At 43.2% G+C, this 27,533-nt stretch overlaps 1 protein-coding gene across 2 annotated transcripts; it reads left to right on the plus strand.

The window, feature by feature from the left end:
* The first annotated feature begins 803 nt into the window (after positions 1-803).
* Positions 804-27,140, plus strand: Apmap (adipocyte plasma membrane associated protein). Of its 2 annotated transcripts, none has more exons than XM_021150422.3 (9): positions 804-965; positions 8,970-9,086; positions 15,762-15,877; positions 20,041-20,133; positions 21,175-21,291; positions 23,061-23,235; positions 23,716-23,850; positions 24,277-24,469; positions 26,033-27,140. In XM_021150422.3, the coding sequence occupies exons 1-9, from the start codon at positions 874-876 to the stop codon at positions 26,240-26,242; spliced, it is 1,248 nt and encodes a 415-aa protein (XP_021006081.1). In that variant the 5' UTR covers positions 804-873; the 3' UTR covers positions 26,243-27,140. The 2 variants fall into 2 exon arrangements, with proteins under 2 accessions (XP_021006081.1, XP_021006091.1); XM_021150432.3 differs by lacking the exon at positions 804-965 and adding an exon at positions 8,854-8,876.
* The last annotated feature ends 393 nt before the right edge of the window (positions 27,141-27,533 follow it).

The raw sequence follows: 27,533 nt of genomic DNA on the forward strand, positions 1-27,533 counted from the left end.
TTTGCTTCTGTAAAATCCCAAGTGAGGTACAAAACCCAGCACCTATATCCTAGAGATCCTTCCCAATGCCCTACTTGGTTATTGCTGCCTGAAATTCTCCTGTCCGCCTTTTTCCTTCCAATCCTACCCCCACATTCCTTCACCGGCTAAATGCTTCCACTAGACCAAGTTTCTCTCTTTAAATCACCACTGTATTACAATTTACATGTATTGAAGTCATGGCTCCCATTAGTTCCAGAAAGGAGGGATTTGCCTGCGGTCTGCTCACTTCACCTCCAGGAGTATGTCCGACTCGCTATAATACCGTGGAAGCACTACCTGGTGTTTGCTTCATGATTCTTAAAGTTTTGCTATTAGCGGTCTTTTCTACTTGGGCCTGTCTTTAGGTAACTCCCTTTAGAAAATTTATCAAATGTCTATTGTATAACCACTTGAATCTCTAGCAGTCAACATCTGATCTTAACCAAAAGGACACATTTTGAACTTCAGCGGAGTCTTTTCAGAAAAGATAACAGTTCAGGCGGGGATTACTGCATTGAACACATTTCGTTAAGAATCAGTGGCATCTTCTCTTTGCAAGCTTGTTACTGCAGACTTCACCGCCCTGCACTCGGACTTGAGGAAGACCCGCTGCAGCCTCGCTATCCAGACTCGGCTCACTGAGGGAGGGACCCCCTCACCATTTGCCTGCAGCTGTAGGCTGGGGCCAGGGGGTGGAGCCTTACTGCTGTGCCAATCTCCAAAAGGGGGTGGGGCCTGCATTGCAGCTCCGGCGCTAAGTTTACGTCATTTCCTCGCGCCAGGGGGTGGTTCTGAAACCCGCGTTGCTGAGTGTCAAGGCGGTGTTGGAGGTGTCAGTGGAGAGGCGGCAGAATGAGCGAAGCGGACGGGCTGCGGCAGCGTCGGCCCCTGCGGCCCCAGGTCGTCACGGACGATGGCCAGGTCCCGGAGGTCAAGGAGGGCAGGTAGGCAGGACCTGGGCTGGGATCATCCCACGGGAGAGAACCCTCCTCATTATCCCGGCTTGGACCCAGGAGCCGGGTTCGGGCTGACAGGACAATCTGCGGGGCGAGGCCTTGCGTGAACCTGGTTGTCCTCCCTCACGCTGCTGTGGACCTTTTCTGTCCCTTCTTGCCACCCAGCCGCTGGAGCCAACGCCTTTTGCCTTCCTTTAGTTGCACGCATCTTCCCGATGTGTCCTTGTTGGAACCTCTGATACTCCTGGGACAGCCACCTGACCACTGCCCTCAGCCGAGTCTTTCGCGTTCCTTGTTATTCACTTTCCTTAAAGAGAAGTCAGAAAAGATGCTGGGTTTCCTTTCTGCGAAGATCCTCCTCCTGCATCTACTGTCGCCGCGCAGTCTGTACTCCTCAGCGTGGAGTAGAGAACCGACTGACATTGTTGGCAGTGTTTCTGAGAATTCGGCCTTGCAGGTTTTTGTAATAGGGACAGTAGTTACTGACAGTAAATCCTTAAAAAGAATTTTTTTTTTGGCCCCAGTCTTTCTGACTTTCAAAATGCACTATTAGCCCACATATGAAGCATGCTCCTTAAACCATACTAGAAGACATTTAAAATTGACTTTTCAACTTGGTGACCAGAATTTTGTACTTTGAATATCTAGATCAGCCTCAAAGTTGTGGAATTAACTTATATGATAGAAATATTAGAAATATTTCTTTGGTCACCAGCAATGTGATGAAGGGATGTGGTACATACTAGATGAGAGACAGTTTTTGCTTCTGATGATCGGTTTGACTAATGATAAGATAAACATACAAACATGTTTTGGCTTTGGAAAGAGGAGTTTGTAAAAGAACAGGAAGGTACTAACTAGTATGGATCTTGATTAGGGAGACCAGCCATCCTAGGTAGCCTTGAAATCTCATTAACTAGGACTCACATTGCTAAATGTGGGTAGATTATGACAAATTGCTCACCTTGCTTGTTGTGGGTATTGCTAATTAATTGCTGATGGTTGGTGAGTCTTTTAATGGATAAGCAAGGAGTGGCCAAACCTAACTGCAGGAACTAGGAGAACTAGGAAAGGGTGGAGCTGTAGAGAGCCCTATCCGGGCACTTGGAGAAGTAAAGTGTTTTGAAGCCTGGGCACCCGGGGACTCTTGATAGATTGGCCTGATATTTAGAACAGCTTCTGTGATACTTCTGACCCACAGGCAAAGGGGCATATTTATCTTTTTTTTTTTTTTAAGGTTCTCTGTTGGATTTCTTCCTTAATGACTACAAATTAGACACCAAACTGTCTCTTTCCATCTGATCTTTTCCAATGTCTTACATTTGTGCTTACACTGTTTTGACTTTGCCATTTGTAAACATATTTGCTGTTTGTCAACATGTTTCTTATTTTATCTTTAGTGATCTGTAATGGTTGCTTTTTTTTTTTTTTTTTTTTTTTTTTGGTTTTTCAAGACAGGGTTTCTCTGCATAGCCCTGGCTGTCCTGGAACTCACTTTGTAGACCAGTCTGGCCTTGAACTCAGAAACTCGCCTGCCTCTGCCTCCCGAGTGCTGGGACTAAAGGCATGTACCACCACCGCCCGGTGAAATGGTTGCTTTTAAAGTGAGTTATAGCCACCCACCTTTCTATACTTACAGTGATAACATTCCTGTTTGTCGTTTTCAGCAGTTCTCCTGTATTTTTTTTCTTGTAGTCATCTCTAATAGTTTGTCCAACTATCTTCTTGACTACTGTAAGGGTAGAGGATTGAATATGAATCAGGAAATTTTGTGAAGAGATCTGAAAGTTGGGAGCTCAGAGGTTGGACACTTACCTAATACACCCAAGGTCCTGGACTTGATTTTCAGTGCAGAAAATTAAAAAAATAGAAAGCATGGAATCTGAAAAAAGTATAAACAAACAATTTTAGAATAAATTTTAGACTTGCTAAAACCTGCAAACCTAACACAAAATCTTAAACTGACTTAAAACATTACTAGATTTCTCTCTCTCTCTTTCTCTCTCTCCCTCCCTTCCTCCCTTCCATCCTTCCTTCCTAAATATTGTTGCACAGTAGAATGTGAATTTTGTAGATGATAACAGGAGGTTGCAGTATCAAAAATCTTAGACACACCTCAGAATGGAGTGGTGGAAACCTTGATTATTAGAATAAAAGAAGAAAAACAGATTTTAATAGAGAAAGGAGCATTTTGCAATACTTTGGAAAGTTTCCTGACTTGCAGGAAAAGCAACATTCACTTGGACAGGGTTCTTGAGGTCTCTGAGAGTGAATGACATTACAGACTTGGAGGATGAGGTGAGAGTGAGTGAAGGACAGACCTGAATGCTGGACTGTCATTGAGAAGCATCTTTCACAATTGTGCTGTGAGAGTGAGTTTTGGGGTTAAAGCTTCAGAATGTCTGAGTGAGCTACACAGCAGATTTGATTGTTGAATCCTTGTAGTCAGTGTGGAGCACAGACGAGTGGGGCATTTTAACATGCCACCGCCTGTTAGAGTCACTGTTTGACACGGGTTTCCCAAATGCTTTAGGAACTTTATTGAAAGAGCAATCCTTACACTGTGAGACTGTCTTTAGAAACACCCTTCTGTTTAGAAAGTTTGCTTTAGTTTTTAAGTATATGTAAGTCTTCAGGAGTGAAAGATGCACTGAGATTTAACAACAGTGTTTCAGTGAGTTTCTGGAGGTCTAAGTTCAATTTTCAAATTTTCCAATCTAAGATGGAGATAAGAGAGTTAGGATTATAGTGTTTACATCTCAGCACTGTCTATGTGTGTCTTCAAATGGGTCTTTTTGTTTTTGTTTTTTGACACAGGGTTTCTCTGTGTAGTCCTGGCTGTCCTGGAACTCACTTTATAGACCAGTCTGGCCCCGACCTCAGAAATCCACTTGTTTCTGCCTCCCAAATGCTGGGATTAAAGGCGTACACCACCACCACTTGCTTTTCTGTAATTGCTCAATTAAGACAACAAATTCTTACTCTTTTTAGAGAAAAATGATTCTAAGAGAAAAGAATGTGAAAAATGAGCAGATTCGAGGTTCAGTTTCTTTGAAAGATGAGACTTGTTGCTCTTTGGCCTTCACGCTTCCTAGGTTGCTTGTTACTGTGTGGATTTGAAGCCAATAGATTTTTTTTTTTTTCTGCAGAGTTCACAGTTCATTCTTGAATTCTTGGTGTCTTTTTATCTCATTCAAGGCTTTGTGTCTCTTGAAGGCCCCGTGGTCTGGTGTTCAAATACAGGGAGAGTTGAAGAATACCCTTCAAATTTGGCTGTTGAAATGGCAGAAGATTTTGTAAGTGGTGGCTTTTGTCGACACAGTTGTCAGAACAGGTTGCATCACTGTGACTTGCCCTTTCCCAGAGAGACTGCAGGCAATTCAGGGTGTCATATTCTCAAGGGAGAAAGCATTGCTCTAGGCTCTTCTTAAGAAATTTGGACAAATAAGTTGGTTGTTCAGGGTTCATCTGGAAAATAAGTTGCCAGCAGGAGTGTGTGGTGTTCTGTAAATGAAAATAGAGATAAAAGTAAAAGCTAAATTAGGCAGGTGCCCAGACTGGGGAAAGCCAACATCAAGTACCGAGGGTTAGAAGTGGACTCTCAAGTCTCAGGATCAGTAGTGAGGTCAAAAGAGTTAGCCTCCGCTAAGAGTAAATAAGTGTGTGCAGAGTAAGAGTTCCAGAGTAGCTTGCCTCATTTATGTGACAAGCTCTCTCCATCTCAAGTGCTCAATAGCTACCCCTGGTCAGTGCCTACTTTATTTTCATCATCATGGGGGATTATTTTCTGGTAAGTCATACTCAGTTTTCATAAAACTTAACTAGCTAGGTAGTGGGGGCACATGCTTTTAATCCCAGTACTCAGGAGGCAGAGGCAGGTAGATCTGAGTTGGAGGCCAGCCTGGTCTATAAAAGTGATTTTCAGGACAGCCAGGGCTAGACAGAGAAACCCTGTTTTCAAACCAAACCAAAATAACACCACCTAAAAAACAAACAAACAACTAGATCAGCAAAATTAAAATTACTAGTAGAAGCTGGATAGTGTAGTCTTGAAGCAAGTTGGATAAGATTAATGGTGTCCAGCTGTGCACTAGGAACAAATGATGGGTAAAATGCCTACTCTGGATCCATAGATCAGAATCTCCAGGCATTGTTTAAAGCTGGGAATATGCTCATTAATGTGACTCATGTCTCTGAATCCCAGCATTTGGCAGGCAGAGGCAGGTGGATCTCTGTGCAATGGAGGCCAGACTGGTCAACCCATTGTGTTCCAGGACAGCCAGGGCTACATAATAAAGAAAACCTGACTCAAAAAATCAAACCAAAACCAAACCAAACCAAACCAAAACCAAGCAAGCAAGCAAGCAAGCAAGCAAGCATCCAAACAAAAGCTATGAAGGTTGTTTTGATGGAGGAAGTTAAGTTTGGAGCACCTAATAGGGGGCCTTCTAAATTTCTCTTTAGCTTCGATCCTATTAACTGTAAGGTAGTAATAGTACTAGGACCCAGGAAATCCTGTCAAGGGTCGAAGGATATCACTCAGTGGCAGTGTTGGCCTAACATTTAAGAGGGTTCCACCACTAAGGCCACTGAAAGAAAAAAGGTGCTTGCTCAGATCCTGACAAAATGGGAGATGTGGGACATCCATTACAAGTCATCTTTGGAATTCTGGTTACTTTTCCAGCTATTGCCTTGAATCCTGGCTGGACTTATTTTGGACACAATTGAACCTTTTACCATGATGTGAAGGGGCAGTGACTCAAGTAGTGTGCCACACTCTGAATCAGATTAGCAAGTTAAGAGTTTTAAAATATAAGGTACAGGGGCCGGAAATGGAACTTAATGGGACAGGGCATGCTTAGCATTGTGAGGCTTTTGAGTTCTAGTCCCAACACCCTCTTCCTATGTGAGGAACAGTATGATAAAAGGAACTTTTTGTGAGTCTGAGGCAGATTAGGAGAATTTGTTTTGTTAGACAGTGAAAAAGAAAACTTTACTTTGGTTAGATTTTCATGCTTGCTTTGGTTAAATGACAACCTGCAACCACCGGTCTGGGATTATATGTGGTTCTCCATTGGTTCAGATGAAGTGAATGATTGCATCAGTGTCCTTTCAAGGACAGGGATATCCTGGTTGGATTGTATAATGTTCTCTGGGTGCTTTGACTGTGTCTCTCTTTGGGAGTCTTGCTTTTGCTTTTAAAAACCATCTTTCTGTCATTGGTACTGTAGCCAGTCCTGCTTTATTGAATGGATACCTCTCAATTTATTTCTATTGTGGTAAAAAACTTAGGCTGTTTCCAAGCAACAACAAAAACAACAACAACCAAACAAAAAACACAGTCCCAGGCTTTGGTGTGGCAGTTTGCATAGAAGATTCATTGACTTTGAATTTCTTTTTTCTTTAGTGGAAACAAATCACAGAATTTACTTAAAATCTCCAATTTAGTGGTTTTTGTTTTATAAAATGATAGAGTTTTGTAATTTACCACTGTATAAATTTATATATATGTATTTGGGGGGGGGAGATTGAGATGTAATTCTGGTAACACATAGTTACCATTTTAATATGTGAGGGTCAGTAGATTTGTAGTGTTTGTAGTGTTGGTTGGCTATTCTCATTATTCCATTCAGACACTTTTTACCTATTAAATAAGCTCAAAGCTACACTATATAGAAGGAACAATTTCCATTCACACAGAGATGTCCATAAGTAGATGAGTAGATGAACATATTTGGGTGTACACACACACACACACACACACACACACACACACGGTGGGGATAGTCTTATACCAGGAAAAACCCGTAAAAAGAATAATACTGACATATTATATCGCAAATACATGAATGATCCTGAAAGATCTTATGCTAAGTAAAAGAAGTCCTTCCTCTTTCATAGAGGCTTCTTGATGCCTGGTGCTATTTTAAAAGAGGTAAACCAGCAGTAGGTCACCAGAGTTCTGGCAGCTTTCCTCAGAGCTGAAAGGCCCTGAGTGAGCAGACACAGGCAGTCTGACCAGACATAAAGATCATGCTCCCTGCTATGAGAACTGGTTTTACACACAAGTTGCTTCCACAGTGCAGCACATCTAACTCTGGGTTGGTGATGGTGTTGGCTCTATAACTGACACCTACGGAGGACTTCAGAGAAATAGCATCAGGCCCAGCCCTTAGTAGAGGCTTCAAGAGTGTGGCTTGTCCAGTCCTCAAAGCCATGGAGGGGCTGAAAGTGGTGAAGAAGACAAACATGGGGTCTACAGGCTGACACTGAACCAAGAGATCTAGTCAGAATTACTGGACAAGTGGCAGCTGAATGAAGGATTCTGGGTTACCATGGCCAAGTTGCAAGTTGAAGAGAGAGGTTAATTACTAAAAATCATATGTTGTGTGGTTCCATTAACATAATACTTGAAGATACATAGTAGCACTGTAACCTTTCATAGTGTTTTATAACAAGGGCTCTGGGTCCAGACATTTTCTACTCTCTACTATTGCTAATGGCAACAGCAGGCCTAGACTCCATTCTGCTTTTCTGGTGTTCCAGTTTTGGCAGTGGGCATTGCCTGTCAAAAATAAAATCCATCCTCAAACCCTTCCCTCAGATCTGTTCTGTTAAATATGACTCCTCATTTTTTTAAGTGTATATTTAAAATTTTTAGATAGGAAAAATTTCATAAGTTCATGATTTTAGCTTTTTAAAATTTTCTCGTTAACCTTTTTTTTTTAAAATTATTTTCGTATGTGTGTATTTGTATGTGTTTATGCATGAGTATAGATGTGTGGGCATCCATGACACAGTGTACATGTAGGCTTTCCACTATTTGAATTCTGCGGACTGAATTCAGGTTATCAGCCTTGGCAATAAGAGCCTTTATCCACTGTATTACCAGCCCCCTTAAGTTAATCTTAATGTCAAGTGTTCAGTAAAAATTCGTGTCATTTATGTAAAGAGATAATGATTCTGTGAGGTTTAGCAAGAGGCTAACAGTCGTCACTTATTTTTTTTTTTAAACCAGATAAGAATATGTGAGGTGTTCTGGTCAATGCTGTCATTTGTCTGAAAGCTACTCAGATTCCAGAGATAGCACTTAGATTGGTAAAGCCTTTTGGAATTTAGTTTGTTCTTTTTTTAAAAAAAGATTTATTTATTCTATGTATATGTACACTATAGGTGTCTTTAGACATACTAGAAGAGGGCATCAGATCCCACTACAGATGGTTGTGAGCCACCATGTGGTTGCTGGGAATTGAACTCAGGACCTCTGGGAGAGCAGTCAGTGCTCTTAACCTGAAGCAATCTCTAAAGCCTGGCCTTTTGGAATTTTAACTGCTGAATCCATTTGAATTCCCCAGGAATACCTACCAAATTCTACCAAAGGAAGAAGAAGGAGGATTTCCTCTGATTCTTGAAATGGGGAGGTACATAATAGTTTGGAAATTAGGGCCTCAGAGTTGTCAGGGCTTCTGTTTCCTTCATGAAAATCTCAGTCCATCCCCACCCGTCTGCTTACCTTCTTTGTGTAAGTTAGGTGAATATATCTATCATGTTGTTGCAAGTCTTTTCTCCCAGCTTTTCTGAGGCAGAATGTTGGCATGTAGTCCTGACTGATCTTAAACTTATAATCCTCCTCCTTCAGACTTGTAAGTGGTGGGCTACAGGTTTGTGAACTGGGCATGGCTCTTCCATTACATTTTGTATTCATTAATTCTGTGAGTTTTTCCTTTAAAATTCTGCTAGAAGAAAGAATATCTGGACTATGACTGACCAGACACAGCTGCAAGATTTTACACAAAGAAATAGTCATGTCTGCCAAGATTGCCAAACTGCTAAAATTTAACTATGAACCACAAAGCTAGTGACCTTGCAGTGGGGAAACTGGGTGAGCAGAGAAACTAGGTGAGCGGTTGTGCTTCCGAGTGGGCCTTCAGAGCAGCCAGGCTGTCAGTGTATGTGGCTGCGCTGATTGTCACTCTGTTTTATTTCTGGCAGTTCCTTTAGTGGCAGAGTTTTCAGAATGACCTTTTTGATGCTGGCCGTGTCCCTTGCCATTCCCCTACTTGGAGCCATGATGCTGTTGGAGTCCCCCATAGATCCTCAGAGTTTCAGGTAAGTGCTCAGCAGTCTTGGGAAGGGTTCTACCACCAAGTGGGGCTGTGTGATAGAATCGGTGGGGATTGGGAATTGGTTACTCACGAGTAGGAATTGAGTTTCATGTTGAATTAGCTATAACTCAATATGTATGAAATTGTCCCTGACATTGTTATATAAACCAGGTATGAAAATCAGATTCAGGGAAACTTAAAAAGATTGAAATAACTGACCTTAGTTCATTTGAAGTAGCAGAAGCACCCTATGGTGATTTAAATCACTTTATGTAGCTTTTGTAAGTAACTAGTTTTTAAGATTTGTAATTATATAATTCTGTTAAGTTATAATTCACCAGTGAAGGACTGTGAGGAATCAGTTTATTGTAATTTGAAAAAAAAAACAAACCCTTAACATGTAGTCATGTTTGTGATTGGCAGGGAAGAGTCAGGCTCTTATTGGTGTTTGCTGATATTGAACTTGGGCTGGTTATAGAAGAGCTGTGTGGTTTGGCCTGGAGAAAAGGGAAGGTAGGTTGAGATTTTCATGAAGGAGCTCTCTTAACTCTCTGAGCCTCTGTTTTCCCAATTATTTTGCAGTACCTGCTTCTAGAAATCAAAGGAAATCCTAGTTCTTCTATTTGGTTAAATAAGTTTGACAAATTCACATAGGGAATTCACATAGATTCTGTAGTAGCAAAACTTCAAATCATCATGCAAAAGAGTCTAGGCTCCCCTTGGAGACACTAGTGGGAGTGAAACCGTCTGAAGTTTATTTTAGGTGAGTTAGTACTTCATGTAAAGCTTTAAGGGCTTTATACAAGAACTTTCTCTAACTATAAAGGGAAGGTAATATATACAACTAAATAATGTGTTGGTGTTTTGTATATAAAAATTAAGGTTTTATATTGGATCCAATTCACTAAGAACTTGTCCGGCAGCTAAGGTACAGGTCTACCAGACTTCAGAGATGAGGGAGGACATTTCTAATCCTAGGTGGACATGTGGGCAAGAATCACCTTGTTTGTTATATTTAGAATTACCAAATGATGTGTGTGTGTATGTGTGTGTGTTCGGGGGCGGGGGAAGGTATGGAAAGTGCAAAGACCCTTGATTTGATCCCAGCACTGTAAAAATCAAAACCAAAATAATGAGTGACTGCAAATAAAGGTGTGTACTGCTGTGGAAATGAGATTAGCTTGCATTGTAGGATCCAGAAGAAATGCTAGCTTTGTTAGATTGAGGGGTTGCTTATTATCTTTTGCCAGTGGGTACACCTTCCTTCACACTTCCTGTTTGAGTCTGAGGACAGTCTGGTAGTCTTTTCATAGGTCCTTCTTAACCTGTAGAAAGATGTCTCAGTCTACTCCCAGCTGAACTGATCTAGGTCTCCTTGAATAAGACATCGGAGTGAACAGTGTGTATAGCTTCAGATCAGAAGCCTGGTTGATTCTAGCCTTGTCAAGCAAACAGCAGGTGAAAATGTAACTTTGGAGTTGACTGAAAGCCTTTGACCCCAGGAAAGGCCAGTTTGTGTGTGAGAAGAATAGTGATGAGCTTAACTGGAAAGGGTATGCGGCCATGGCGAATGGAAAACAACTCAGTGAGGATTTGACATTGTACAAGGGGAGCCTGGTGAGGCAAGAGGGTTAAGGTGCAGCTGAGAGTCTCCATGAGCTCAGATTTGGGACCGATACATCTAGAAATTAGGAGAATGGGCCCCTAAACACAGAGCAAAAGGAATAGATTGGCTGAGAACTCAAGATTCACAGTGAAGTGAGATGAAGAAAAATGTTAATAAACAGACAAATGACTCTGCTTACAGCACAACTATGTGACAAATGGTGCTGTGTCACATGGGAGGAAGGTAGAGCTGCCATCTTCTCGTAGCCTCTGTCATCATTATTAATCGTGTGTGGAGGGGCTAGTAAGTGTGACTGTGTATTTGGAAGTGTCCTCCAGGTTACTAGAGAGAGCTCAGAGCACACTTAGAAGTCTGAGTAGTCAGAGAGGTCATGTAGTAGGTGACAAGACAAAAGAGGCAGGAGTTGCAGCCCTTTAGACTGGATGATTGTGCAGCTGTTACTGTGGAGGGAGTAGGAAGACAAAGGCTTGTTCTTCAAAACCACCTTCCTTTTCCGTTGCGAAAGAGAAGTGTGTTGAACTGCATATCTGACCTCTTAATGACAGAATCTTTGAGGATACATTTGATAACATGGTGAGATGTGAGCAGAATGACAGGGCTGTCCGTGTGGTCATATGTGGTTGGTAGAGGAGCAGAAAAGCCAGCAGGAACTTAGTGATGTAGAGAGGTAAGGCATTTGGGGACATCTGTGAGTTAGAGAAGTTTTCCATAAGCCTGTCTTAGAGTGAGCTCTCTATGGTTTTAGGCCACTCAGGTTATTCTCCCACTTGTAGGAGCTCAGAGTGTGCGTGGGACATGGCTTTTCTTCTTTTCCTGTAAGTGGAGGTCCTACTTGGGTTTAATTTTATATGCTTTTTGTAATGCTGATTTTCAGTCTTCCTCAACCTGCCCCTCCCTCCCTCTGTCCGTCCCTCCCTCCCTCTCTCCCTTTCTTGTTTCTTTCCTTCCTGTGACAAGGTCCCACTTAGTATTCCAGCCTAGCCTGCCTCAGCTTCTTGAGTGCTGGGATTTCAGTGTGGCTACACACTAGTTTCTCTTAGCTTTTTTTTTTTCCTTTTGGTTTTTTCAAGACAGGGTTTCTCTGTATAGTCCTGGCTGTCCTGGAACTCACTCTGTACACCAGGCTGGCCTCGAATTCAGAAATTCACCTGCCTCTGCCTCCCAAGTGCTGAGATTTAAGGCGTGCACCACCACGCCCGGCTCTCCTTAGCTTTTGATATCCTCGCTTACTCCTAAAGTGAGTTTATTTTTTGTTTTATTTTTGACCCTTTGAAGTTTTGAGTTTCATTCTCGTAGCAAAATGTGTACTTCTGAAACACTGTTCTACTCTCAGGTGCCGGTGGACTTCATTATCCTGATGCTCTTTAAAATGGTAGCAACAAAACCTATTCTCCAAAACATTGCTGTCTTTTTCATCTTAAATTTGACTCTAATTGCTAAGTATATATTTAAAATGCCTAGAAACACCCATATCCTCCTATGCAAAACAGTCTTTTTGTTTCTAAGTAGAAACTCATTGGTTTTCTAGGCCCTATGAGAGGTAAACTGGATTGGAAGCTACTGAGCAAAGATCTGTTAAGATGGCATGCTCCAGGATAATGTCCTGGATTGTGGACGTTTGTGTGAGACAAACTCAGCACACTTAGATTTGACAGAGCTAGCAAAGAGATTTAGTAAGCTTGATTGCAGAAGAAAGACCAAAACATGATCCTGGCTGAAAAACTACGAGGACAACAAAAAGATGAATAACTGGACATAAACAGTATAGCTACAGAGTTAGCAAGGGTGAACAAGTGTCACTGGCTTTAACTCTGAGTACCCTGACTAGCCAGGTAAGGCCCCAAACATTGTCTGATATGGCCTTTTTGGTGGCTGTCCTCTGCTGCCAACTACTACCATGAGGATCTTGCTTGCCTGCTCTTTCCATTTGTATCCAAGTCTGACTGTCCCTGTTCTTTGTTTCCTCCACCCTTTGAGACATGGTCTCCCTTTGTAGCCCAGGTTGGCATCAAGCTTGTGACAATATCCAGCTTTAGCCCCCTGAGTGCTGGGATGATGGGCACGGGCCACTTATCCCTGACTCTACATTTTCTGGTTACCTTCCTGCTGAGATTTTTCTCAGGTTGCCTGTGGGCAGGAAAAAACACACTAATACTTTAGAACTTCCTGAGTGGTGGGATTTAAACCAAGGTGCAGAGGGTTGAGTGTCTCTGGTATTGGCTTTGTGTTCAAACATGGTTTGCTTTGCACACTTAGCTTGGTGGTTGGGCTAGCAGAGTCAGAACTACATTCCTTGGCCAAAGTAGATAGGCTACTTACTGCCCCACCTGAAGTTTCCTGGCTAAGCTGAAAGGGTTTGATCTTATGACTGGTGGAATGCCACAACTGAGAGCCAGGGCAGAGGGTAAGAGAGAGAATTTAATTCAAGTGTGGTGCTGACTCAGAAGTGGCCCCAGGGAGTAAAGTGCATTGTCATGAACTGACAGGTAGGCAGAATAGAGAGCTTTTTATCCCCCAGGTTCTCAACCACCCTCCAGTCCCCTGGCTTCTCCTCTACTCAGGAGCAGGCCAGGAAACTGCCTTGCTTAATTGGGGGCGGGGTGGTGGTTTGGGAAATAGTTCTCTTCCTCCTCCTTAGCAGTGTGCATTGGGAACTGTTCTTGAGATAGAGCAGAGGGAAGCAGGAAGGGATTCCTGGTCTACACAGCATCCCTTCTAATGGGGCCAGATAGTAAACACACCAGAGAAACAAATCCAAAAGTACGTGAGATGATGATAAGTGCCATGGGAGATTAGAGGAAGTACAGGCCCAGGCCCAGGCCCAGGCCCAGGCCCAGGCCCAGGCCCAGGCCCAGGCCCAGGCCCAGGCCCAGGCCCAGGGAGGTGGCAGATTTTAATTTGGGTGTTCAGAGTAGGCTTCACTAAAGAGGAAAGAGGAGCTTATGAGAGAGTTAATGGTAAGGACCAAAAATACCTGGTACCCAAGACCCTACAAGGGGTTGGGGCTGGAATGAGGAGCAGAAGAAACAACAAAATGGAAGAGGTAACAGGACTAGACTGGGCAGTGCAGGCCCAGACTGGGCAGCATAAGAAGTTACTCCAAAGACTTCGGTTCTGAGTGAGATGGAGCGTTTGCATCAGTGGACAGATGCTGTGATGTGAAGTGGAGTGCTTGATTGAGAATAGATTGTAGGGATCAAGAAACAGAGGAGAGAAGACACTGGCCATGGCAGAGCGGCAGTCGAGGACCTCTGGGAGGAAGGTGCAATCATTTACACAATGGAGTACTACTCAGCTATTAAAAAGAATGAATTTATGAAACTCCTAGGCAAATGGTTGGACCTGGAGGGCATCATCCTGAGTGAGGTAACACAATCACAAAGGAACTCACACAATATGTACTCACTGATAAGTGGATATTAGCCCAGAAACTTAGGATACCCAAGATATAAGATACAATTTGCAAAACACATGAAACTGAAGAAGAACGAAGACCAAAGTGTGGACACTTTGCCCCTTCTTAGAATTGGAAACAATCACCCATGGAAGGACTTACAGAGACAAAGTTTGGAGCTGAGACAAAAGGATGGACCATCTAGAGACTCCCATATCCAGGGATCCATCCCATAATTAGCCTCCAAACAATGACACCATTGCATACACTAGCAAGCGTTTGCTGCAAGGACCCTGATATAGCTGTCTCTTGTGAGACTAGGCCAGGGCCTAGCAAACACATAAGTGGATGCTCACAGTCAGCTATTGGATGGATCACAGGGCCCCCGATGGAGGAGCTAGAGAAAGTACCCAAGGAGCTAAAGAGATCTGCAACCCTGTAGGTGCAACAACATTATGAACTAACCAGTACCCCGGAGCTCTTGACTCTAGCTGCATATGTATCAAAAGATGGCCTAGTAGGCCATCACTGGAAAGAGAGGCCCATTGGACATGCAAACTTTATATGCCCCAGTACAGGGGAACGCCAGGGCCAAAAAATGGGAATGGGTGGCTAGGGAAGTGGCGGGGAGGGTGTGGGAGACTTTTGGTATAGCATTGGAAATGTAATTGAGGAAAATACGTAATAAAAAAAATATTAAAAAAAAAAAAAGTGGCCTCAGGCTGGTGAGATGGCTCAGTGGGTAAGAGCACCCGACTGCTCTTCCGAAGGTCCGGAGTTCAAATCCCAGCAACCACATGGTGGCTCACAACCATCCGTAACAAGATCTGACTCCCTCTTCTGGAGTGTCTGAAGACAGCTACAGTGTACTTACATATAAAAGTGGCCTCAGTGGTAGCTGGCAGCTATGGCACTTTTGCCTGTGGATGGAAATGAATTGGGAAAAAAAGTTGCTGGAGTTACTTTGGGAGGGGATGATGGTCTAGGGCTCGGGGGAGTGAACCTGTGTGAGGTCATAAGCACTGGATGCTATTCCATGACTGGCTTCCTTTCTTACCAATACATGTGAAACAAGAATGTAGTCAGCTGTGGAAGGCCAACAGGGCTTCCTCCATGTCAGGCAGACAGTACTAGCTAGAGAACTAGTTACAAGCTGGACATGGTGGCGCACGCCTTTAATCCCAGCACTTGGGAGGCAGAGGCAGGCGGATTTCTGAGTTCGAGGCCAGCCTGGTCTACAAAGTGAGTTCCAGGATAGCCAGGGCTACAGAGAAATCCTGTCTCGAAAAACAGAACAACAACAACAACAAAAAAAACCAAAAAAACAACAAAAAAAGAGAACTAGTTACAGAGCTGTCTGCGTCACAGAGTGAGAGTCTGTTTAACTGTCTTGAGGCCATGGATGGTGATGAGACAGACCCTCAGGATGTCTGCGGTATGGGGACTTGCAATGTTTTTGTTAATTATTTCCTAGTGTAATCTTTTCTGACATTCTTTAATTTTTCCCCTTAACCTTTAATTTTCTGGCATTCAAAGATGTTTTGGGAATGTGTTCTGTGTGTCAAAACAGGGAACTAGACATGCCATGGGTCCTTAGGAAACATTTTTCTTCATAAATATTTCTATACACAAAATCCTGCAATTGTATTATTTTACAGCTTCAAAGAACCCCCTTTCATGTTTGGTGTTCTGCATCCAAATACGAAGTTGCGGCAAGCAGAAAGGCTATTTGAAAACCAACTTAGTGGACCAGAATCCATAGTAAATATTGGGGGTAAGTAATCCAGGGGACCTGTAGAGTACACTTGGCTGATTTTCAGGTTGCCACTGCTGCTCAGGGTGGTGGGTTCTATGAGAGTAGCTGCAGTGGTACACAGCTCCCAGATAGGGGAGGGAGCTCTGGGCTTGAATCTCACCTGTGAACATCTCAAGGGAACAACTCTCTAATTCTCTGTCTGATTTGCATTCCTTTTTTTGTAATTTTTATTGTTGTTTTGTTTGTTTTGTTTTTCAAGACATGGTTTCTCTGAGTAGCCTTGCCTATTTTGGAACTTGTTCTATAGAGCTGGAATTAAACTCAGAGATCTGCTTGCTCTCCCTCCTGCGTGCTAGGATTAAAGGTATTCACTACCACTGCCCAGCTGCACTGGGTGATTTTGAGTTAACTTATACAGAGTCCTTTCTTCTGCTTAGTATTGTAAGGAGGCAAAAGGCAGATGCAGACACTGACAGTGAGTTATCTAGTTAGTTAGGTAGGTGTTCTTTGATAGCACCCTAGCTCTTTGCTCCCTTTGTCTTTGTTTTGCACGGGTCTTATTTTGAAGTGAACAATAGAGGTTCTCAGTATCTCCACTAAACCATCCATCTCAGGATGGGTCTTCTGAAAACAAGAATTGGGTCTGATGTAAATGTGTTTGATTCTGCAGTCAGGCAGTAGGGCTTGTGTGTGTGTCTGTGTTATTGTTTTTTGTTGATTAGGATGAGAATTAAGCTTAGTAGTGAAAGGACACAGTTAATGAGTTGAACAAACTTAGACTGGGTTGGGGATTTCTGAGTAGCAGCTTTGAAATGCTGCATCCCTGAGTCTGTTACAGTCCCTGGGCAGTGACTGTGGACATTGTGTGCTGTGCACTTAGTTTTGTTTCTCAGCTGGCCAGAGCCACTGCTGCATAGGTGTTTGGCAGACTCTTGTTCTGCACCTGCTTTTTCCCTCCAGACCCACTGGCTGCTCATTTCTGTAGTTGCTGTTGCTTTGTTATATGGCTTGTGAAATACATTTTTTTTCCAGTAAGAGTAAGGACTTCATGGTAGAACTTCTGTTTCTCTTAAAAGGTCTTGGCATTTGTTGGTAAGGTTCATCAGTCGTGGTGAGGAGCCAGTGCTGTTGTCCCACTGGAACTTGTAAGTGTTGCTTGTTGGCCTTTGCTGCCTTAGAGACTGCATCCATTCTCCCTCTCTCCATATTGAAGAGCTGTGTACCGGGTGACATTTTTGGTGTGGACCCAAGGCTACCTCTCTGCTGCTGTTCTTGTGGATGTGAGGCATAAGTGGGCACACAGACACCTGCTACTGCTGCAGCAGCATTGTGTGAACGGTGTCCTGGGGGAGGGTGGCAGGTGCTGCCTGCCTGGGGACGAGTGCTAGGAGAGCAACCATCAATTAGCATACTTCATCTGTTTTCAAGTGAACCATTTTTAAAAATGTTTTTCAGCAATTATGTTATTTTCACTAACATCAACACTTTAGCAGCAGTAGTGCAGAGATTCTTTCTAGACAGTGAGTTTTGAATTCTTCACAAATAGGGGTCCAAGATGAACCACGAGAGTGCTTTTAACCTCAAAGTTATAAAACCTACTTTGTTAATTCTCTGTCAGAAATGTTCAAAAAATTGTTTCAGTTTTATATATTTATTATTATCTTTGATAACTTCAAGCACACATATATTTTTGTCATTTTCACCCCCTCACTCTCTTTTACTCATTTTCACGCCCTCTGAACACTTTGTTCTTCCTACCAAGTCGTCTCTTTTCACATCTTTCTGTTTGTGTTTTATTTGTTTCTGTTCGTGTTTTTATTTGTTTACCTTTAAATGGCCCACTGAGCTTAAGTAGGGTTCCTTGCAAGAGTATGCATGGGGGTTATCTACTAGGACAGGGCAGTGTAACTGGCTGTATCACTGGAGAAAACTACTCTCCTCTCAGCACCCTCTAACTGCAGTATATCCTCAGGGGATTACTCAGGAGCCCCGCCCTAGTCCATGATGAAATGTTGACAGAGCCCTTCCTGTCCAGGTAATCAGAGCTTCTGAGTTCATGCAGGTGACAGCCATGCCACATGTATGAGACAGTGCTTCTCCGAATTCTTCCCCATCCTGTGGCTTTTATAGTCTTTCGGTTCCTCTCTCCTGGGATGTTTCTTGAGCCTTAGAGGGACAGTTATGTGGATGTCTTCTGAGGCTTGAGCACTCAGCAGTCACTTACCTTCAGTGACAATTTGACCAGTTGAAGTCTGCATTAGCCATCACCCACTGCAGAGAAAAGCTCTGACCAAGGCTGAGGGCAACACTAATCTATGTGTGCAAACATATATGTGTAGAAGGCAGTATGATACCATTTCTACTTAGCAAAATAGTATAGTTGGTTCCCCTAAAGGACTTCTAGCTTCTCAGCCTTAGGCTTTTGACCAGACAAACTATTTTTCATGATGGAACAAAAAAATAGAGATGTCATCAGAGTGGGTGCTGGGCTCAGTGTGCAGGCTTTGCCTTCTCACGGCTGTCACCTTCCAGAGCTATGCTGCTGTTGCCACTGTCAGTTTTAGTTAGGGGTCACTATTGGCATTGGGTACTCTGGGATTTGGACAGATTTGTAATGCCATCATACAAGATATTTTCACTGTCCTAAAATTTACCTGTGTTGTTCTTCCCTCTTTAACTTTTGGCTACTAGTGACTTAAATTTCTGCGTTGTTTGCTGTTTTCAGAACCTTGTAGCATTAGAGTCATACATTCTCTTCAGGTGCCTTTTGTGTCTGTGTTTGTGGATAGTGGCTGATAGTCTCCCTTAGTGTCTTTTTTAGGGCAATACAGAAGTTGTAACTTGTAGAATAAGGTAAGAAGTATCATTTCAGCTTCTGTCTTCTGAAGCAAATTTTAGATATTTGGCTGTAATTTTTTAAGGTAGAGTTCACCAGTTTTTTAATTTCTTTAATTTTTTAAAATTAGGTATTTTCTTATTTTACATTTCAAATGCTATCCCAAAAGTCCCCCATACCCTCCCCCCCTCCACTACCCATACACTCCCACTTCTTGGCCCTGGTGTTCCCCTGTACTGAGGCATATAAAGTTTGCAAGACCAAGGGGCCTCTCTTCCCAATGATGGCTGACTAGGCCATCTTCTGCTACATATGCAGCTAGAGACACGAGCTCCGGGGGTACTGGTTAGTTCATATTGTTGTTCCACCAATAGGGTTGCAGATCCCTTTAGCTCCTTGGGTACTTTCTCTAGCTTCTCCATTGGGGGCCCTGTGTTCCATCCAATAGCTGACTGTGAGCATCCACTTCTGTTTGCCAGGCACCAGCATAGCCTCACAAGAGACAGCTATATCAGGGTCCTTTCAGCAAAATCTTGCTGGTGTATGCAATGGTGTCTACGCTTGGAGGCTGATTATGGGATGGATCCCCGGGTGCGGCAGTCTCTAGATGGTCCATCTTTTCGTCTAAGCCCCAAACTTTGTCTCTTAACTCCTTCCATGGGTGTTTTGTTCCCAATTCTAAGAAGGGGCAAAGTGACCACACTTTGGTCTTCTTTCTTCTTGAGTTTCATATGTTTTGCAAGTTGTATCTTGGGTATTCTAAGTTTCTGGGCAAATATCCACTTATCAGTGAGTACATATCATGTGAGTTCTTTTGTGATTGGGTTACCTCACTCAGGATGATACCCTCCAGGGGGACTGATGCTTTTTGTCGCACTATTGTTAATTATTCAGTTTCTTTAACATGCATAGTTCTGTTCATTATGTCTATTTCTCTATGTAAAGCTTTGGTCAATTTCATCCTTCAAGGAAGCTCCAGAGTCAGCCCCCATAATTTTGTTACTTTAATGTTTTTTTCCCCAGAGACAGAGTTTATCTTTGTAGCACTGGCAGTCCTGGAGTTTGCTCTATGCACTAGCCTGGCCTCAAACTCACAGGCTCATCCACCTCTACCTCCTTAGTGCTGGGACTAACTGTGTGTGCCACTCCCACCCGCTACTCCTCACCTGCTGGCTTGTTTCTTTACATTTTAAGGGTTTAAAATTTTCCTATACATCATCTCACCATCATTTTCAGAATTGCTATTTTCTTTCTGGCTGTTAAAATATAACCAGGCCTTTCAGAAGAGACAGTGTGGTCATAGCTACTAGGCCAATGATCTTTTCCCTTTTGTCTTCATATACAGATGTGCTGTTTACTGGTACAGCAGATGGCCGAGTTGTAAAACTTGAAAATGGAGAAATAGAGACCATCGCTCGGTTCGGTTCAGGCCCTTGCAGTAAGTTGATGAAGCTTCATTTGGAAAGCAGTCATTTTCACCCTTGGAGATCTGCTGACTATTTGGCAGATAGGACATGCTGTGGTGCTGCCTCCGTTTTTTTTTATTGCCAGGTCATCTGGCCTTGGAGTGTCCAGTTGGGCAGTGGTCATGTACTTTCTGGTGCCATATCCCCTCAGCATCCCACTCTGGTTGCCTTCCAGGAACGTCAGCTGCTAATGGCTGTGGATGTGGGTGCTGCTTTATATAAAGGCAGGGTCTTTATGACTGTCCTGGGGCTTTCATGTAATTCTTTAGAAGCTCCTCAGGGATTTCAGTCATGTTACTCAAGTCTCATTCAAACTTTGGAAGCGTGAGCAGAAGAATCCACTGTTTAAAAACTGGGCCAAAGGATTCTTACCATTATTTATTAATTAACTCATTGTAAATTTTTATTTATTTAATATTTTTTGTGGTAGTCTAGGTGGAATCTAGGACCTGATGACCAGGCAATTGTTTTATCGCTGGGGTACACAGCCTAGTTGTCATTTTTGATAACTGGGATAGTTTATAAAAAATTGTGTTTTTATTTCAAAATAAAAACAATATTAATATACAAGACCAAAATAAAAAAAATCATCTTGCATCTTTTGCGATGTCTGTGCTGCCATTTAATGAGTACCTTTTCAGGCATCTTTGTATACCCACGCTCATACTCAAGATTTGCTTTTTCAGTCCTTCCCACTCCACGTAGCACCTGCACTCAGCACCTCCGCTGAGACTGGTAGTGGGCGCCCCTTGTGGTGCAGTAGCACTTGCAGTAAGCACCCTGTAGTGAGCGCATTCTGTGAGGATGTGCGGTGGCAGCACCTACAGTAAGCACTGATGTTGAGCTCTTGCAATGGCCCTCAGCTGAGGCAGGTCAGGTTCTAACACTGTGGTCTTTTTGCTCTGTCTAGCATGGTGTCTGTTTAGGGAGGTATGGAAGAGATACTTGGACACTGAAGAGGGCACAGGTAGACTCTTGGAGCAGCCGCCGATTCCTATCGTTTATCTTCCTAGAAACCCGAGATGATGAACCTACCTGTGGGAGACCCCTGGGCATCCGGGCAGGGCCCAATGGGACTCTTTTTGTGGTTGATGCGTACAAGGGACTGTTCGAAGTAAATCCTCAGAAACGTATGTTACAACTTGTTTCTTTGATATTTTCAGATTTTTCAAAGAGTATACATATGAAACACATTTAATAAGATTGTTAAATATAGTCTTCAGACAATTGCAGTGTTTTCTTACTAAATAATACCACAAGTATTGCCCACTGATACTGTATCGGCCACCAGAAAGTTGTCCTTCTAAACCTGCTTTGGTTCCTACCCAGTTATTCTCCAGCATCTGTATTTTAGCCACTGCCTCTCAGAAGGGTTATTTTTTTTTCGTAATTTTTTTATTAGATATTTTCTTTATTTACATTTCAAATGTTATCCCCTTTCCTGGTTTCCCCTCTGAAAACCTCCATCCCCTCCCCCATTCCCCCTCTCACCAACCCACCCACTCCTGTTTCCTGGTCCTGGCATTCCCCTATATTGGGGCATAGAGCCTTCACAGTACCAAGGGCCTCTCCTCCCATTGATGACCGACTAGGCCATCTTGTGCTACATATGCAGCTAGAGCCATGAGTCCCACCATGTGTTTTCTTTGGTTAGTGATATACTCTCAGGGAGCTCTGGGGGGTGGGGTACTGGTTAATTCATATTGTTGTTCCTCCTATGGGGCTGCAAATTCCTTTGACTCCTTGGGTACTTTCTCTAGCTCCTTCATTGAGGACCCTGTGCTCCATCCAATGGATAGCTGTGAGCATCCACTTCTGTATTTGTCTGGCACTGGCAGAGCCTCTCATGAGGCAGCTATATCAGGCTCTTGTCAGCAAGCTCTTGTTGGCATCCACAATAGTGTTTGGGTTTGGTGACTGTCTATGGGATGGCTCCCCAGGTGGGGTAGTCTGGATGGTCATTCCTTCAGTCTCTGCTCCACACTCAGAAGGGTTATTTTGTAAACAACATTCCTCATCCTCTTGTCAGAGAATCTTTTTCCCCTTAGGCAATTACTCCTCTTTTTTCTTGTGACTGGTCATGGTACTACCAGAAATGGTATTATAATATGTTCCGTGTGCTCTCTCCATGGAAGACACGGCATGGAGGATCTATACATGGGGCTAGACCATGGGCATTGCAGATTGGTGCTTCTTTCTGTTGGTTATGTCTAGGGAGGTTGCTTGGCCTCTCTGTCCCTGTTTTTCCATAGAGCACAGGAGGTTAATAGTAGATCTTCCCTGTGGATTCTTGCACAGGGTTAAATAATAGTGTATAGGAAGCTTGCCACTCAATATACGTCCTTTCTGTTCTTTGAATTTTGAGTTGTGAGCTGGGAGGTCTCATTGTACTACCCAAGCTGGTCTCCAGTTACTGAGTTTTTGCCCTTCTCTAACCTTTGCCTCTCATACCTAGAACTGCAGTGTGTTCCTCATTTCTGGCTAGTTTGAAACACTCACTATTATTGCTGCTAATACAAAAGTAGACAAATGGAATACCTGATTTTTTTTTTCTCCCAGGCTAACACATAGTACTAGATACTTTTACATATTGTTCTTAATAGGTTTTGTTTTAATTTTGTTGATCTTAATTTAAGAATGTATTCTTCATCCTTAGGATGGATTCTACCTTCAGTAAAATTTAGTTAAAAACAAACAAACAAACAAATAAACCAACCAAAAAACCCTAAAAGATTATCACCTATAGCTGGTATCTAGGGGATTAAAAAAGCTCACTGGGGGATAGAAAAGCTCATTTTAGTTTTTTCTCTTGATGCCAGTTGTGTTGATTAACATTGTGAAATTATCAAGAAACAAATTCCTAAAGTGACAGCAAATCTTTAATTTCTTATAACTTCAGGTTCAGTGAAACTGCTGCTATCCTCTGAGACGCCCATCGAGGGCAAGAAGATGTCCTTTATGAATGACCTCACTGTTACTCGGGATGGAAGGAAGATTTATTTCACGGATTCCAGCAGCAAGTGGCAGAGACGAGACTACCTGCTTCTGGTGATGGAGGCCACTGATGATGGGCGGCAAGTGTTCCTTTTGGCCTTTCTTTCTATTAGGGGCTTGGCTTCAGGTGATGGCAGCAGACCCTGTTTCTGCTGGAAGCTGTAGTAGGGTCTTAGCACACTGTGCCAGCGTGTACAAATACAACCTTAGTGGCTTAGGATGATCTCACTTCCTCAGAGGAAATAAAATGAAGTCTAGTCATAAGGGTGGTTCTAGAGAGTAGGTGAGGTCCACCAGCAGGCCTGGGTTTCAGGCCATGCCTCTAAAGGCTGGTGTAATGGCTCTCACTGTGCTGATGTAGTTTTCTGGTCAGCAAGAGGATACTGGATCAGCTGTAGGCTGGGAGAGTCCTTACTAGCCAGCCTGGGGCCACAGCCACGTAGATTGATGACTTGGGTTTTATCACTCCAGTAGGAGACTGAGTCACTGTACCCTTCCCAAAGCCCACAAGAGACCATGGGCTCTTCTCTCTTGTGACTGTTGTGTTGGGTCTTCCACAGCCTGTTAGAGTACGATACTGTGACGAAAGAAGTGAAGGTTTTGTTGGACCAGTTGCAGTTCCCTAATGGAGTTCAGCTCTCTCCTGAGGAAGACTTTGTCCTAGTGGCAGAGACATCTATGGCCAGGATACGAAGGTATGTGTGTGGTGTGAGTGGAGCTATCAGTTCTTCTCCGGAGCTTGCCATGGCCTGTGGCGGGATAGACATGAGGTGAATAGATATCTGAGATGCTTCACACCTCCTGTCTATGTAATGATGAGAAAGTTGAAGTTAGACTGGGCTTACTTATGTCTCAGCCTTTGCAAGGGTCACAGTACAGTATGTCTTGATTTCATGCCACCAGTATAGCCTGCACTCTGTTTCCTGTAAGGTAGGCTTTGGTTCTTCCTGCCTGTGTAGTCTCTAAGATGTCTGTTAGCAGCTTTGCTTGCATTCATGACAGATACGTGGATGGCATTTTCTGTACATATATTTGAACTAAGACCAGTTTTGTGCTTGGCTAAAAACTTTTCTTTAAATTTTTTTTCTATTTCTCATTGCCTACTTGGGCATGTTTTTCAGAGTCTATGTGTCTGGCCTGATGAAAGGAGGGGCAGATATGTTTGTGGAGAACATGCCTGGATTTCCTGACAATATCCGGCCTAGCAGCTCTGGTGGATACTGGGTTGCTGCTGCAACCATTCGTGCTAACCCTGGGTTTTCCATGTTGGATTTCTTATCTGACAAGCCTTTTATTAAGAGAATGATTTTTAAGGTAATTATGAAAATTAATTTCAAAAAGCAAGATGGATATGAGTCTCGTGGTCTATTTTTATTGCTCTCTATTGTTTCTATAGTTCTCAAACTTCCAGGTATAGATGGAACATTTGGTACCTGTCATACCTACTTTTAAGCACATTTATGTGTTCACACGAGGTGTGTGCATGTGTGTAAAGACTGATTTTAACCATATGGTCAGTCTTCTGGAGCTGTCTACCATGTTTTGTGAAACACGGTCTCATCAGATAGGCAGGGCAGCCCAGCCTTTGAGCCCCAGGGATCTGCCTGTTTCTGTGTCCCTAGCATTGGGCATGTGCTGCCACTTCTGGCTCTTTACCTGGGTCCTTTGAGTGGTAAGCACTTCGCTTACAAAGGGCCTTCCCTAGAATGATAAACCGATTTTATTCATTAGCCCATACTAAAAGTTGAAACACTTGTGCCCTGCCCTTGCCTCCTTCTGTGTTTGCCTTGCTTCTGAGTATTTTGTCATTTCACCCTGCTGACTTCAGAAGCCACCTGTTATCAGGCTCCTTAGAGGCAGGGCTAGGAAATACAAGCAAATGCTTACAATTACATTTATTTGTCATATCTATTTAAATTTAAAAGCCATAGTTTATGCAAACTATCTCTAGTGTAACTGAGCCCTATGGGCTTTATTCTAGTTTTTTTAGTTCCCTTCATCTGTGTACCTTCCTTGTCTAACAGTGAGATGCCTAGATCCTCTGATCCTGCATATATTTCCTTAGTTTTAGAGACAGGATTTTACTAATTGCCTAGAATTGACTAGAACTCACTTTCTACCTCTCTAGTGCTGGGGTTACAGGTACGACACCATACATAGATAGATGTGTTTACTGTTTAATCAATTCCTCCAAGTACAGCCATGCTATAGCCATTGACCCCATCTTAGGAGACTCTGGCCTGGTTCTAAACTCCACACAGGGTTGCTCCTTTCCAGTGTCTTTCTTCAGTGCCAGAAATCACATCCCTCCATGAGATTTCTCACCTTGAACTCTTTATGAGCCCCACAAGACTACACCTGTTGGTAGCTGTGCTCAGAGGTGCCCAGCTCTGTGCAGGGGCATGCCCACAGGGACTGCAGACCAAGCTTCAAGGAAGATGGAAAAATGGGCTTTTTAGAGGTGATATTGTTAGGATGGACTTACTGACTTAACTTTCCTAGTCCCTTTCTGAGTGTGAAAGGCTTTAAAACTACATTGCTTGCCTCTCCCACTCCTTGAATATCTATAGAGGACTCATGGCTTACTTTGGTTAAGCTGTTACTGGTTTTGACCCAGTGTTCTGGCAGGCAAAGATGGTTCTCACCTTGACTTTAGTGATCTCTTGGAATGTATCTTGCATTTCTCTGTGAATGGCTATGCATTGCTGTCTCTGAGAAGACTTAACAATCGTGGTCTGATCTGCATGGGAGTGAGGGCCATGATTCTGCTACTGCCCTATGGGAACCTCCCTGGCCCAAGGATGCTGGACTATTCTTAGGTGACGAGAAGTTGTGTGGTCAGAAGGTAAGCTCTCCTCCCTGGTACTTCTCTTCCAGCTGTTCAGTCAGGACACAGTGATGAAGTTTGTGCCACGATATAGCCTGGTCCTAGAAGTCAGTGACAGTGGTGCCTTCCGGAGAAGCCTGCATGATCCTGATGGGCAGGTGGCCACCTATGTGAGTGAGGCGCATGAACATGATGGATACCTGTACCTGGGCTCCTTCAGGTCTCCCTTCATCTGCAGACTCAGTCTCCAGTCGATTTAGCCAGCCCAGCAGCTGCCCCACTGTGCATGCCAGAAATCACCACACTCAGTCACATAGGTCTGGAAGGAGCCGTGGACACACAGCTCTGTCCCTGTGCTCCTGCTAGGCCTTGGAAGTGTGGGAGTAGCTGCTGTAACCTGGAGAAGGTATGGACCTTACCCATACTTTCTCCCAAGAGGTGCCTCTCACCTGGACTTGATGTCATTTTTAGAGGGAGATAGTGTATCTGCTATGGGGAAGACAAATCATGGAAAGCCATTTCTCTTTAAAAAAACATGCTAAGTACAAGAATTCTCTAGTACCTGGAAAATTTAATACACCTGTCACAGGGCTCAGGGTTTGATGATTAGAGCAGGGGATTAGCTGTGCAGGGACCTTTGTATTGCCATTGGCTCTATCTGACACTTGTATCTTCATTCTAAAGGGGGTCATGCTTTTGGGGGTGGTATTGCAGTATGCCATGGAAGTGGTAATGCATGTGTTGAGGCAGGGATTATTCAAGCTGAAACTTGTTCTCAGGGGCCGTGTGAGATGTGTGAGAATACCTGGACTTCGGGTATTTCTCCACAGTAAAGGTGTGCTCTCCCACCCTCTACAAGCTTCTTTCCATGCCAGAGGGTTTTCAAGACTCCTATTTTAGTGGCCAGGAGAATTTCATTGGGTTTCTTTCTGACTGCCTTCTCCACTGGAATTGGGTGACCCAGTGAGTTTGTACCTGCACAGGGGTGTTTTAGAAATGCCCTTTTATGGCTTGATTCCTTTTAGACCTACAGATGTGATTAGTGAACTGTTGATATAATGTTTGTGCTAATGTAATAAGCTCAAAGTTGCTTATTTCTTGGCAAGTATGTTTATACACTGGTCTTAATTTTGATAATAATAAATCATATTAAACCCACTTTTCTGCTGATTACTCCTTTTGATAAAATGGTCCAGAAGTTTCTTCTCTACTTTAATTATTGTATTTTTCTACTTTAATGCCTTAACAGTGTCAGTATGAAAACTCATTCGGTAAGGATATTATTTTAGGGCAAGACAGCCATTTAATTTGCTTAGAAGTAAAGTTAGGGGACCTGTCAGGATACCAAGGGTCCCAGGTCGCATTTCCCAGCTTTGACTCATCCCAGGTATGTTGGTCGCCTTCTCTCCTGTTTGCATTTTCTGCTCTTGGCACTGTTTCTTTTCTCCTTGGGTGTAAGAATGCTGAAAAACTGTGTCTCTGGAAGTATTTGAAATGACTTGACAGAAACAGTAGTTTGAATAGTTAATGATATTAAAAATTGAAAAATTG

This window comes from Mus caroli, unplaced genomic scaffold (assembly GCF_978045245.1).
Source record: "Mus caroli unplaced genomic scaffold, Mus_caroli_1 scaffold_2, whole genome shotgun sequence".
NCBI classification, from domain to species: domain Eukaryota; kingdom Metazoa; phylum Chordata; class Mammalia; order Rodentia; family Muridae; genus Mus; species Mus caroli.

Bases quoted from the DNA above. Each gene is read 5' to 3' on its own strand.
- Apmap (XM_021150422.3), top strand. From the start codon at position 874: ATGAGCGAAGCGGACGGGCTGCGGCAGCGTCGGCCCCTGCGGCCCCAG. The intron at 9,087-15,761 runs GTAAGTGCTCAG...ATTATTTTACAG, and splicing joins ATAGATCCTCAGAGTTTCAG to CTTCAAAGAACCCCCTTTCA. The intron at 23,851-24,276 runs GTATGTGTGTGG...CATGTTTTTCAG, and splicing joins TCTATGGCCAGGATACGAAG to AGTCTATGTGTCTGGCCTGA.